General features: G+C 45.6%; 1 protein-coding gene and 1 long non-coding RNA gene across 2 annotated transcripts in view; both read right to left on the bottom strand.

The window, feature by feature from the left end:
- Positions 1-14,247, bottom strand: part of LOC149367099 (uncharacterized) — a 434,438-nt gene that overhangs the window by 222,663 nt on the left and 197,528 nt on the right. The gene's annotated exons all lie outside the window — the stretch shown is intronic.
- LOC149367101 (uncharacterized) lies at positions 612-8,685 on the bottom strand. The gene is made up of 3 exons (XM_089566549.1): positions 8,630-8,685; positions 2,444-2,496; positions 612-1,141 (listed from the first exon to the last, which is right to left on the bottom strand). The coding sequence occupies exons 1-3, from the start codon at positions 8,683-8,685 to the stop codon at positions 612-614; spliced, it is 639 nt and encodes a 212-aa protein (XP_089422675.1).

The raw sequence follows: 14,247 nt of genomic DNA, 5'->3' as shown, positions 1-14,247 counted from the left end.
GGCTAGCTGACTGAGGCTGTTCTTACATCCCTGAAATTTTTATTTTGTGTTACTTTTTACGCACTCTTATAGGCGTTAGTTTCGGCATGCAATTCGCCAAGATTTTGGGACTTTGTTGCACTCAGCTTGCCAAAAACGCCAGCGAAAAGCACTTCATTCCTGTTGCGTAATCAAGCAACCTTCAGCAAGTTGCAATGATCGGCGGAATTGAATATTCTAGACAAAGTTATAGTATGGAAATGTTTTGCGAGAAAACGCGTCCGCGTAGTAGCCTATCTTAACCAGAATCCCCTTTGTTATAACGTAATCACTGAGAATGAATATAATTGGTGCGCACGTCCCCCTTAGCGTCGATGAGAAGGAAATCTGCAAAATGTCTGAGCGTAGTAATGTAGTGCAATTGGATCAGGGATTAGCCTCTTTTAGGCTTAGCGTGCAGCTGAAGACTGCTGGGACAGTACTCCGCTTGTAACGACAAATTTTGAATGTGCGGTGAAGGAATAAATACACCCCAAAACAGCCATTCAGACCCTCTCAGGTGCTTTTATTAGAATGTTAACGTAACCGTGAAATGTCAAGATTTCGTGGGGAAACGGGAGTTCGAGGCGATTTTATCTCAGTGGTCTGTATACATATGGTGGGTGAACCTGGCTCGGCGGGATACTTGGTTGGCCGGGAGGCCGCTGGACAGGACGCTGGGGCGATGTAGGTCGCGATGGGGATCCAGGCCGCGATGGAGATCCAGGCCGAAATGGGGATACAGGCCGTGATGGGGATCCGGGCCGTGAAGGAGATCCAGGCCGGGAGGGAAATCCAGGATGCGATGGGGATCCAGTTAGCAGATTTGCATATCCCGGACTCCCGGAGCTCCCACTTCCAGGCGGTCTTGCTAGCGGTAGTTGAGGGGGCCTTGCTGGACGTGGCGGGGCCACGGGGGGATGATGTGGAAATGGGCTTGGCAGAGGCCCAGTTGGAGAGCCTGGAGGCGAGAACACGTCAGGGTACTTATCTTGTCGCGACGGGGGTGGAGGCGGGGGACCTCCAGTTGGGACTGGGGGAAAACGCGATGGAGACGGTGGCGGTGAACCAGGTGGTGAACCAGGCGGCGTGAGTCCTCGAGCGGAGATAACGGGCAGGGAACCTGCAGAGAGCGAAGAATTTGAAATGATTAAATCAAATGTCTGCATAACCCGGTTGCTTTTTTTAGCGCGTTAGCACGTGGCTGTTCCTGCATTTGGGCGTTGTGTGTTTGTCAAACAATGTCATGTCTCTATGCACAGCGCCGGCAAATCTAAATGATCCGATGATATTACACTGCTGACGAAGCAGCTGTCGAGTTGAAGTGCTTTAATGGTGGCTTGATTCGCAGGTCGCCTGTCCCAACAGCAAAACTGCATTTACCGATTCTGCACAAACCTCCAGAGCCGTACGTTGCTGTATATCGTTCCAAAGAGAAACTTGAGGTCTCAAATGTCCCTTTTGCAAATTCATGAGAGACCATAAGTGGAGGAGCATTGATGCGAAACGAAGGTTTTGAACACCGTATTCGGCATTCTGCATGCCCGAAGGAACTGCCAGCAATTCATTATGCCTCGCCATCTTGTCACAGTTTTGCACAAAAAATTGCGAGGGCACTTTGACAACTAAAGTGTTGAGAGGCGAAAGCCAAGAATACTATGCCGTGACGACTTCCGGTGGATATGACGTCGCACCATGGCTATATCGACGGCTATTTCGACGGAAATTTCGACATGTTTGTCTATAATTAATTGGCTAATCAATCTACAGTCATCAAACTTAGCTTCCAGGTTCATTTTTTCCTCCTCTATCTGAAGCAACCATTGGTTTTCTTCTATCTTTTTTAGTTCCCGAGTTAAACGCGTGTGACACGCTCTGCTAACGGACGGCAGTATGAGCCTTTCGCCTTAAAAGCGGGCAACGACGAGTAATGAAACGGTGGCTAGAAGTTCTACATGCGCCCTTCTTTCTTCATCCCTGCAATTGTTTCTTCTTTTCTCCGCACAGTTCACTCAGCAGAGCTTTGCGTTTTCATTTGGAAACGCTACCTGCAGGGATTATACTGACACGAAAATCTTCCACCAGAGCTCTATTTGTACATCCGTAAAGAGTTGAATTTACCAACGGGTTAATTTGCGACACACGGCGTTAAAAGGGTAAAAAAAAGACAGAAGGAATAAGGAGCATGGTATTCGGTTTTGTGCATATTACTGGATTATTTGCAAAGCCTTTCCTTAAAGAAAACTAACGAACTTTTCTACTCTATGCACCGAAAAAAAATCTGTTGTGTTTATTTTCGAAAATGAAAGCCAATAGCTTCGTTTGCAGAGAAGCGATGCTATATGCGAATAATGTACTCAGGAAATGACACTTTTCGGTGACCTGCAAACAAGGGTAGTGAACAGACGCTATCATGCGTATTTACCTTCGTGTGAAGAGATTTCCTGTTCAGCATGAGCAAGGTTGCTTGAGGTTGTTCTGCAAAGTAAAAAAAAAAACAAAGAAAGGCTGTATTGACAAACGCAGGCCATTTATTACAAAGGGTGGGAAGCACATTTCATCGCTCTGAAGGATAAGCTTGAGAGGAACTGGCGCTTGGGAGGGCTGCGCAAGAACCTTACCGCTGTTTTTGAACATGGTATTTTCAAGAGGGGCAGTTGTGACGAAATCTATGAGACGTGTAATTTACCTTCTAGCGGACTGTCTTCCGTCCTTTTGTTCTTTCTTTACTTTCAATGCACGCGTTTCACGGTATAGACAAATTTATCTACAAGTATTGTCCCACTGAAGAAAATTTACGTTTCTTTTTACTATCGAAAACGGATTTTGCCATTCCCTGAAATGAAAAAGACCGTTTTTGTACAATTGTGAGGGAAAAAAAAGGTCTGTTAAGGGATTAAGTAGGCTGGTAGGTAATACGTTATCTTTCGGCATCTACCAACCAGTGCTATGCGCCTTATTTTACTGTAAATTTCTAGCTAACCTTAATAAAATCTGGCAGAATTTTAAAAATTGGCTGTGGTTTAGCTCTGGACCCTAGTTGAATTGCGAAAGCAATTGAGCGCGTTTTCTCTTCCTCGCTTCATTCTTTCGTAGTTGCCCCTCTTTCGCGCTCTCCATAACGACTAGAATCCACTAAGGCAAAGCGTATATATATATATATATATATATATATATATATATATATATATATATATATATATATATATATATATATATATCCCCGCGAGGCGACACCTTTTCTTCTACCCCAGCGGAGCACATCTGGTGGAGCGAGCGGCGACGGTGGCGCCATGTGTTGGAGCGCGGCTGCGGCGTTGCTGGGCAACAGCGGCTCAAGGTCGTTCGTGGGCCACGGCATACGGCTCAAGTGCGATCACGCGATGAGCCGAGCTGGCAGGCGTAGTGTTGCTTTCGCAACAAAACGTGTCTGTGATGACAGTTACGACCGCAGGAGCTTTGCACCGAAAATAAACATAAGTACGAGCATGGCTTGAGGGTTGCTTGAGGTTGCTTTATTCTATCAATGTTTGTTCTGCCCACATAATTCAGTATGCTTTCTTTCTTTACCTTATTTCTCACGCCTTTTTATGATCATCTTCAGAAGGCCTGGCTTTCCTATTTCTGGTTTCCTGGAAGTGCTGCGCAACTTTAGCGAGGGTTTTTTCTGCCGTGATGTTAAAAATGATGGAAACACTTTTCTCAAAGACTGCTGGGCTAGTTGATAGTTTGGTTTATTGAGTTTTAACGTCCCACAGCGACTAAGGCTATGAGGGACGCCGCAGTGAAGGGCTCCGGAAATTTCGACCACCTGGGGTTCTTTTACATGCACTGACGTCGCACAGCACGCGGGCCTCTAGAATTTCGCCTCCATAGAAATTCAGGCGCCACACTTGGGATAGAACCCGCGTCTTTCGTGTCAGCAGCCGAGCGCCGTAACCACTGAGCCACCGCGGTGGTACTGGCTGGGCTAGTTGAGTTCGCATTCCTCACTTCGTAACAGTCCTACTGAAAAAAGCTGTAAACAATTGAGTAAGCTCACGGTGGCTTTGTCATACTCATATCATACAATTTTTATAATATTGTTTGACAAATTTACGATTTTATCATATATGGCGTTTGTATGACATTACTGTGATAAATGTCTGACATTTCTACGACAAACCTGAATCAAGATATTGATTTATACAGCTTTTTTTCACTAGGGAGTGCGCAGTAAACAAACACAGACCGACAAGTATACACCATAAAATTCAGAAGTCAAAGATTTTATTGCCGCGCTTTGCGCCCATATGTTTATAAATCAAAACATAGAAGCGATCTGCCACCCTCCGTGACGGCGGTGACAAACCTGACATATCACACACCACGTCACAATCAAAATAACGAAACATCCGCACATGAAAATGAGTCGGCATATATCAACATTTGAAACCGCAACCTTCGAACAGCAGTTACAAGTCAGAATACAAAGAAATGGGGCTTTTTATTGCTTAAGAAAACAGATGGCGTGTTCAGGCTTCTATCTTGTAGCCTTGCAATTTCGCCAGCTTCAAATTTCTTGTGGTTTTTCAGCATACCTGCCCAAATTGTGGTTTGCTCAAAAAGGGATAATGCTCTTTAGTGTGCCTGCAGTCGTAGCAGTCCACTTCTATTTGCCCACAGACAATCCCAGTTCCGTTATTGCTGAGTTCTTCGAGCCTCTGATTTAAACATCTTTCAGTTTTCTCGTTGTAGGGACGGTCGCCGTGAAAAAAAATTGAATAAAACACCTTTTCTGCACACGCTACAAATAACCGATGTTTCCTAGAGGAACTCATTCCGTCGCCATGACGTGAGAATTGGCCGTCTTGCATAGTTCAGATAAGTTTTCCTATGCCCTAGAGAGTGGTCTCGTCGGAATGATTTTTTCAGCACCCGAAAAAGTGTCTAAACTCTGCAAGAATACCAATTCAACCTCCACTACGAATGTAAACTGTTCCACTGGGTAGCAGCGATGGTTCACAACGTGCGCAGATGAGGTGGTCTATTGAGTTGTTCTGTGGCCGACACTGCATCGGCCAACCTGGCAAAAGTTTAAATGAGAGGCTCAGGGAACACAACAGTAACGTCACTGGGGTTGTCTTTAGACACCTGGGTGCGTATTGCAGAGACTGTGAACAGTGTATGGATTGTGATCCTTTATTTGCAGCAAACCACCATTAATTGCAGGTGTGCTAAGTCCACGAGGGATGTAGTCAAAGCTTCATATTGCAGCGCTTCGTGAGTAATGCGTGAGCATGACATCTGTTTTGTTAAGCGATAAAGAGCAACATTTATCAAGAGTTGTGACCTAGTCACGGCTCTTTCGCGGCTGCCGCTTCCCGTGTTCATAGTCTGCGGAGTCCTTTTGATGTGCAGATGTGTTGTTTTGATTTTGACGTGCGTTTGTTAGCTGCGAGGTTTGTCACCGCCATCATGGAATGGCATGGCATATCACTTCTATATTTGCGTTTCTTTACCTTGCGTCCATTTACACGCTGATTTCTCTATATGTAGTCGCAGTGCTCTGGAATAACACCGTTAGAATCGGGACTTTGTGGTGGCTTTCCGTCACTCAGTTTTCGTTTTTTGTGCACTGTGATGTAGTGGAACAGCTTAGCAACGAAGAAACTTATGTTTAAATAAAAAACACAAAAGGTTTCGAGCCGCCGGGCGATAGAAACGGTGGAATTGTTGGATGATAATGCAGTGTTTCATTTCCCTTGCTGTCAGCACCAGTCTTTTGAAGCCTGCCAGAGTGATTATATGTTCCACAAAATTCTAGCGATTTGTTGACATGCGCTGCATAAATCATATGCTTTCCTAATTTCGCAAGCTGCGTGGCATAAACGCCCAGAGCTGAACCACAGGCTGATGCAAGTTTGCCAATCGATGCTCTATGCCGTTATGAACAAGGCTCGTGCCCGGCATTCTGCCTGATGTATGGGTTAGTGCCGATGAAGCTGCCAATAACAGTGGTGGCTCATTCAGTTGTAGAACCCCCCTCTCCAGCAATTTCCAAAGTGATCGGGAACTTTAGGTCTGAGTTGGCTTTCTTTGCAATCCCTCCCAAAAAACCCAGCCGCGGTGGCTCAGTGGTTACGGCGCTCGGCTGCTGACTCGAAAGACGCGGGTTCGATCCCGGCCGCGGCGGCTGAATTTTGATGGAGGCGAAATTCTAGAGGCCCGTGTGCTGTGCGATGCCAGTGCACGTTAAAGAACTCCAGGTGGTCGAAATTTCCGGAGCCCTTCTCTACGGCGTCCCTCATAGCCTGAGTTGCTTTGTGACGTTAAACCCAAATAAACCAACCAATCCCTCCCAAAATACGCAGCACGTTGATCAGATATGGTATGTTGTCACGAATATCAAAACAGTACACTCAGGCAAACTGAAGGGACATGCCAAGGGTGGTAACTACACAAATACACATTTATTACAAGCTAGAAAAGAACAGACACTGCGACACAAAACCCATGAACAGAGCAAACACAGACGCTGCATTAATCTAACATTCGACGAAATACTAACATACACTCAACTTAACAAGCTTCCAGTCAAACAAAACCCCAAAATACAACAAGCGCAAACAACGGTCTAAGTTTTTTCTCAAGTCGTTCATTGTCTAGTGGGTGTGCTGCTCGCTGTGGGCGTTGCCTGATCCTCTTATAGTGTCGCAAAGGTTGAAGGCGTCGGCGTTACTGAAACCACTCAGCGTCGCAAAGCGCTGGAGTCGGCGTCGGGGGGAACCTATGGCCGTAACGGGTGAACTCTCGAGTCAGCGCCGTAGGAAACTCTAGGCGTTGCTGCAGGTAGTCGTGGAAGCCACTGTAACCCAAGGACAGGCACAGCTGATGCCTACGGAGCGGCGCCGTGGAACAAACGAGACCCGAAACCTAAGCGGCAGCCGGCAATGCGCCCTCTCAACCGAGGCATTCCTGACCTGGTACCGTCGAATGTTCCGAACACCGGATGGAACACGGAAGCTTCACCTTCGATGCTGCCACGTTCTTCTCTGCTCTGTCTTCCTCTGCCACGTCATGCCAGGCGCTTTCATATCCGGCGCCGAGTTTAGCGCATTTTACAGCGCGGCGTAAAAGCTTTGACGTTTTCACAACAGTGCTCTCTGCTCTCTTGCCGCCGCGGTGGCTCAGTGGCTATGGTGCTCGGCTGCTGGCCCGAAAGACGCGGGTTCGATCCCGGCTGCGGTGGTTGAATTTCTCTGGAGGAGAAATTCGAGGCCCGTGTACTGTGCGATGTCAGTGCACGTTAAAGAACCCCAGGTGGTCGAAATTTCCGAAGCCGTAAACTACGGCGTCTCTCATAGCCTTAGTCGCTTTGGGACGTTAAACCCCATAAACCAACCAACCAACAACAGTGCTCTCAGAAACAGCCTCGGCATGCTTGCACCTCCTTCAGTAACATATCCCGGCTTTTGAGTACAGAGCACTGCTTTCAGTATACGGCATTTGACTCTCCGCGGTGGCTCAGTGATTCGAGCCGGAGTACCCGGGTTCGAACCCGACCGCGGCGGCCGCGTTTCGATGGAGGCGGAACGCAAGAGGCGCCCCTGTGCTGTGCGATGTCAGTGCACGTTAAAGATCCCCAGGGGGTCTAAATTATTCCGGAGACCTCCACTACGGCACCTCTTTCTCTCTTTCACTCCCACCTTCCTCCCTTCCCTTACGGCGCGGTTCAGGTGTCCGCCGAGATATGCGAGACAGGTACTGCGAAATTTTCTTTGCTCAAAAAAGACAATTTACCGGTTTGTGTTTCCTACTGTTATTAATGCGCGAGCATTATATTGCGCTGTCGCGTCAACAAAAAGTGTCCACAAATTTGCACACACGATTACGTCGTTCTCTGAAGATAAATGAGTGAAAGTGTGATTGTGATAGTGTGTAATAATTGTTGCCATGGGAAAAAAATCAGTTGATGAAATAGAATTAGTTAATTAATTAAACAGAAAAAATACCCTTAGACGTCAAAATAGCCATGGATGTCGATGCAGTACGTGTGTACGTCTGAACAGCCACGAACGTCGATACAGTATGCGGACGTTTTGCTTTCGCATTGCTCCAATGCGAGTCGCCGCAGTGATCTGTTTTTTTTCTTCATACATGGGCAGATGGGCTGAGCCAATACATTGTTTGGCTGATGCTTGTGTTTGGTGTTGTGCAACTGCTTTAGCTACCGCTGACCTTCGGGAGCGCTAGCAACCAGATGCAAACGCCATTCTCCGATTGCAATCTCGAAAACGCTGGGAAACAGACCGACTACGTGGCCAGGTACCAGCTTGGCTGAAGAGTGCAATGATCCTTTGGCGGCCCGAGCTGCTCAGTTTTTAGCCCTGAAAAATGCCTTCTTTTCACTATTTGTCTCCTTTACGAGAAAGTGAGAACATTTGAGACGTCTTTCAAGTGGCCACTCAGGAATCTCGGCATGCAAGCATGTGCACCTGCACATGCTTCATTTTTATCAAGCGACCTTCTTGAGCAGCTGTCTGCTGCAAAGTTACACTAGGAACTATTCTTAGTAAAATTCGCTTAAAAAAATTGTGATATAATGTCCGTCTCGGTGAAGCATACTTACAGAAATACGATGATATAGAGTGCCATTTCAAAAAAGTAGAAGCTTGGAGCTTTCATGGCGTCCGACGTGCAGATATCCGTTGTATCTGGTGAACCTCGAAGTCATTTCTGAGGCCGCCCAGAGATGATGTTTTATATGATTCTGAATCTTTTATTAGCAAATAAAATCTCCTCGATACAAGGAAACCGAAATACCAATCTTAAGCGTACTCTTTCGAAGCGATTAATTAATCTATGATCAGGCCTGTGTGCAAGTGTTTTTTTAGACATTGCTTGAAGCATCATATTATGCTAATTATTGCCGTTTCGTCCCGTTATTGAGGTCATAAATATGGTAATGTTTAAATCTAGACTTCAGGAACACCATTGCATCGTCATACACTTCTGGTGGAAGGAAACGGATACAAAGACATATGTGACCCGAGACATCGGAGAAGATCGATTGATCTGTAAGCGCGTCACACCATGCGTATAACGGGGTGGATTTTTCGGTTCCTATTTTCTTCAAAAATTGGTACAGTTTCCTCGGTGTTTTTCTCAGAACTCATTATGCGCTTTTTTTTCCGATGAATTGTATTTGCCGTGAAAGCATGACCTTTCTTTGTTTCGATTATATTTGTGGCATCTCTGAGTGCTCGAAATATACGTATGGTTTATCGAGTTGGTTAGGAAGGATGGTTTATGTATAGTTGAATAACGCAAAAATTGTCGTGCTAAGTGTAGTGGTTGCATTATGAAATAGTATCACCATAAAAGAAATATAATAGCGTGGAAGCTAATCGAGCCGTAAGACAAGAGTGTACAGTGGTGAGCAGCCTTGTCTAGAGCGCTCGGGCGGTGCACTTTCTTGCAAACAAATCCAGATTTTGTGGCAGCCTCTAGGGTCCAGCTGCAACGCTTGCACGGAGGTAGCACCAGATAGCCTCGTAAACAAAGCAGTCACGAAAACTTTGCCCTGTAATGAGGGGCTGCTCTCTAATTTCGGTTTTTGTTACCGAGTGCGCACTGCTCAAGCGCTCTAGACAAGGCTGCTCACCACTGTACCTAGAACGCTATTTTTATGAGCTGGGTTCCGCAAATACGCATTAAAACGAGAAAAAAATGCAAGTGAAAGTAACAAAGAAGCAACACGCATCTTCACTTTCGTTTTGGGCGATTAGAAGCAGGACGTTCGGTCTAGTCGCCTTAATGCCTGAACTGCTTTGTCTGGTGTATTTGTTACTTTTTTATTTTTCATTTAGAAGAATGCTGCCAGTCTGAGTCCCAGTCGTTGAGCAGGAGCAGGCGTACATGACATAGATAGCATCATGAACATTTCAGGCATAAGATCATAAACATATGGCTGGAGACAAACACTGACACTGGTGTTTATAGTTTAGTGGTTACAGCTGACACTAGTGAGCTGTAAGTTAATTGTAAAGCAAAAGACATACTGCAGGAGAAGAAAAAAAAACAAATGACTAATTAGATTAAAGGCAATGCAACTTGACACCAAGTCTGAAGCAGGGAAAAAAATCAAGTAACAATACAGTGAGCACACTTCGATATTCAGCACAGCGCGCGAGAGTAAAGCTACATTTGTACTATTAGCAAGAAATGAAACGCGAACAAGACAACTGAACCACAGACTGCAAAATAAGCAGCTCGTAGCCAGGGTAAGCTGAATACTAGTTCCTGATTTTTTAATTTAGAAGGCACGAAGACTCTTCTTTAGCAGAGCTATTCAACCGCACTTGTATTTCCAATACAGGAGCTAATACATTGGCGCTTTTGCGCTGCCACCTCAGTTTTCTTGTTCGCGTTTCATTCGTTGCTGATAGTACATTGCGCAACATCAGCAGATGAGGCATTCCACTGACGAGCCGTTCTTGGAAAGAATGGTTCTTTAAAAGCATTAGAGTTGCAGGTATATCCTTTAAATTGTTTTTTTTTTTTGGGGGGGGGGGGGGGGGTGAGGAACGTGTTGCACGCCACAGAATGAGAATCCTTGGGTTCAAGAACGATATGTGAAAGCATAAAATGCTTCCCAAGAACAAAATTTCGGTTTGCGAAGAAATCAGATGTGACTGGGGCTGAAATCCAGTACCAGCCTGAGAGCCGCCTATAACGTAGTTCGTATATATGATGACGACAGCGATGGAAATGCCGCTGAACCACCGTGGAAGCCAGAGGATGACACTTCTTCGCGACGCTTGGGCATAGTTTAGAGTTGTCGGTGGTTGTTAGGGGCACAAACGATCTGAGTGTCCTTACTAGTCCGCACGTTGTACCAACAGCCGGTGCGGGCCGTGCATGTTTTTATTTGGTTGTTCTGCCCGCTTTAACGTACCAGGCGTGTGCAGAAACAAAAAAAAATACTGCAAAAAATTTACCTTAGAAGTATTATTTTAACGTTCCTTCATTTTTACAGACGTTTTCGGCTACTAGCGAAGCAGCGGTTTAAACTGAGAATCAGCTTTTTGATGCCGTGGCCATAGAAGCCTCCCGCCTACGGCGTAAACTGCTTCATGGCTCTTCTTGTGAACTCGTTATCGGCGCGTGACGCTCTTCTTGTTAACTCGTTATCGGCGAATGATTTTCCAGGGAGATGTTCCTTCAGATGAACAAATGCTTGAAAAGAACGGGGCACCAGTTATTGGCCATGCTGGACATGAACTAAAATCTTACGCTTGAATCATGGCAGAAGCGAGGCGGTGGCGTGCGCGGTACGAACCCCGGCGCTGTCATGAAGCAGGCATACGCCACTTCCCAGCAGTCCCTTTCGTTTGCTCCTCAATGTGCAGCAGAGTCAATTATTGGGACTGGAAGCATGGAATTGGAGTTAAATATGCCTCATTGTCACCCGCCTTTTCTAAGAAATTGCATCTACCGTTTTTCGAAAAGGTTCATCAAGGACAATAAACAGTCTCCCGCTGATTTTTTTTTTTTCGTGAACATCGGCTCTGCCTTCAGAAAGTTTACGAAACCCCTTTACCTCATTCGGCCGATTCTTAACGCCATCAGAAACAACATAGGCAAGACTGTGAAGTTCCGCCGACCGTCGGCCCCTCGGAATGCAGCCCGCACTTGGCGAGAGTCTGTATCAGCGCAGCTATTTGGGAAGTGTTTGATTTGTTTTGATTTTGTCGGGTTTAGCGTCCCAAAGCGACTCGGGCTATGAGGGACGCCGTAGTGGAAGGCTCCGGTGCCATCCGGGGTACTTTAACGTCCACTGACATCGCACAGTACACGGGCCTCTAGAATTTCTCCTCCAAAGAAATTCTAGCCGCCGCGGCCGGGATCGAACCCGCGTCTTTCGGGGCAGAAAGGTGTGCTACTCGGACATGCGGTGGTGGAGCACTGTGAACCGGGGGAAGATTGAGGTTGAAAGTTCAGGGTATATGTCGGTGCTCCCACCTTTCGACTAGCTTTGTAATTCACCGGGTTGGCGCGTGGTGTATTCTAACTTTCCAGACGTTCCTCGTATCTCCTTACATGCCTTTATGCTCCTTGATAAAGCAACGGCATTGATACGGTGACAATAGACATCGAGCAAAAGGCGCAGCGCTAGTTAACGAAGCTTTGCGGGCCTCTTGGTCAGGACCCGGCGTTTGTCTAAAGTAACTGAGCAACGCATCAATACCTACAACTGCTTTACTTTAATTCAACCATCCCGTTTTCTCACCGTGCTCTTGCCTTCCTAAGTTTGTGACGGCCTGTAACACGTACCGAACAGCAAGCTAACCTTCTTCAGTTATTGCAAAATTTGAAATATTAATCTGGCCTATGTTTGTCGTATTTTATTTAATTTAAACCGAACACTCCATCCCCTAAGTATGACCAAAGCAGGGGTGCTCTGTGGTTCATCATCATCATCATCATCATCATCAGCCTGACTACGCCCACTGCAGGGCAAAGGCCTCTCCCATGTCTCTCCCATTAACCCTGTCCTTCGCCAGTTGCGGTCACCCTATCCCCACAAATCCACATGTGCTTAATCACGTGGATGTGGATGTGATCACGTGGATGTGATGAAAGACTTCAGTTGTTTTTTGCCCATAAAGCATGCTTTACGAAAGCAATTTTTGTCGCCTCCATTCACAGCCATATTGAAAATTGCATTTAATCTTATTTGCTTTATTTCAGAGATACTGCCAGCCTTCGCAGAAGGCCTTTGGCAGGAGTGAGCATACATGGTGAAGAAAGTACAAAAAAGCGCTACAAGACATGATAATGATAACAGTGGTGTCATCCGCCTGTTTGAGCAGATTAACACCGAGAAGAAAAGAAGAAATAAGAAAGAAAAATGCTTTGTACAAGCTCGGGCTGTTTAGGCATATAGAAACAACACTGACACATAACACAAGAACACTGGCATCAATAGCACGCTTTAGGAAATAAACACTAACGGTAGACATACGCTGATCCGTCAGCAATCACAATAACGACAACCACAAAGCAATATCAATAGCTGGAACCAAAAACGCTTAGGTTGAGTTAACTTATGCACTTCAATTTTGATAAGAAAGATTCGACAGTCGGGTATTCCACAGCGTCAGAAGGCAAAGCGTTCCACTGACGGACGGTTCTCGGAAAAAAGGAATTTTGAAAGGTATCTGTTCGGCACGTATATTCTTTTAATTTTTTGGAATGGTTTGATAGTGTACATCGCCGTATAACAGGTTCGATATAAATGCTACTATCTATACCTAGCTTACTATTGTAGAGTAGATGCATGCATTTCATTCGTTCATAATAGCGTCGCAATTGTGATGGTTCTAAATTAGCTTTTTCCACAAGTGCAGTTGCTGAGGTACGCCAACTATATGAGCTATAGATGAATCGAGCTGCCTTTTTTTGGATGCTTTCGAGTTTGGCAATGTTTAATTGAGTGCACGGATCCCAGACTACAGAAGTGTACTCAAGAACGGGTCTGATAAAAATTTTGAAGGCAAGGAGTTTTATCTCTTGTGGAGAATTGCGCAGGGTTCTTCTCAAGTAACCTAGTTTCTGCATAGCCTTTTTTGTAATGTATGAAACATGTTCATTCCATCTGAGATCTGAGGTGAGGATTACACCTAAGTATTTACAGCTTTTAACGGAAGATAATGGGTGTCCATTGACGGAATAGGGAAATAGGAGGGGTTTTCTTTTGCGTGTTACTGTCATTGCTACCGTTTTCCTCCTGTTTATTTTCATTTGCCACGTTGAGCACCAGTTTTCTATTTGAGCTAGCGAAGAATTTAGTTGAGATTGAGCAAACAAGCGAAGGGGTATGAGGGGCTCGTTATAAATATGAAAGAAGCCAACAGCCACAGAAACCAAGGGGCACAGGGGATTTTTAATTTATTTATTTATTTTGTGGTGTTGATCAATTTAGAATATTACTGAACATGTTATCGCTTAAAGGTAATTGATTAGAAAGTCAGAAGAAAAAACAACCACTGCCGCCGGTGGGATCCGAACCCACGACCTCCGAATTACGCGTCCGGTGCTCTACCTCTGAGCTACGGCGACGGCTGTCAAATCTTCTGTTTTCGGGGGTATTTATGTTTTACAAGTAACCTAACTTTGAGAGTGTTCATCAGCGCCACCCACGTTCATAAGCGGACGTAGAACGTCCTGAGTTACCGCAGGTGT

Source organism: Amblyomma mixtum, chromosome 1 (assembly GCF_055824585.1).
Source record: "Amblyomma mixtum isolate Tamu chromosome 1, ASM5582458v1, whole genome shotgun sequence".
NCBI classification, from domain to species: domain Eukaryota; kingdom Metazoa; phylum Arthropoda; class Arachnida; order Ixodida; family Ixodidae; genus Amblyomma; species Amblyomma mixtum.
The sequence above is the reverse complement of the archived record's forward strand: the minus strand, read 5'-3'. Positions and strand labels throughout refer to the sequence as shown.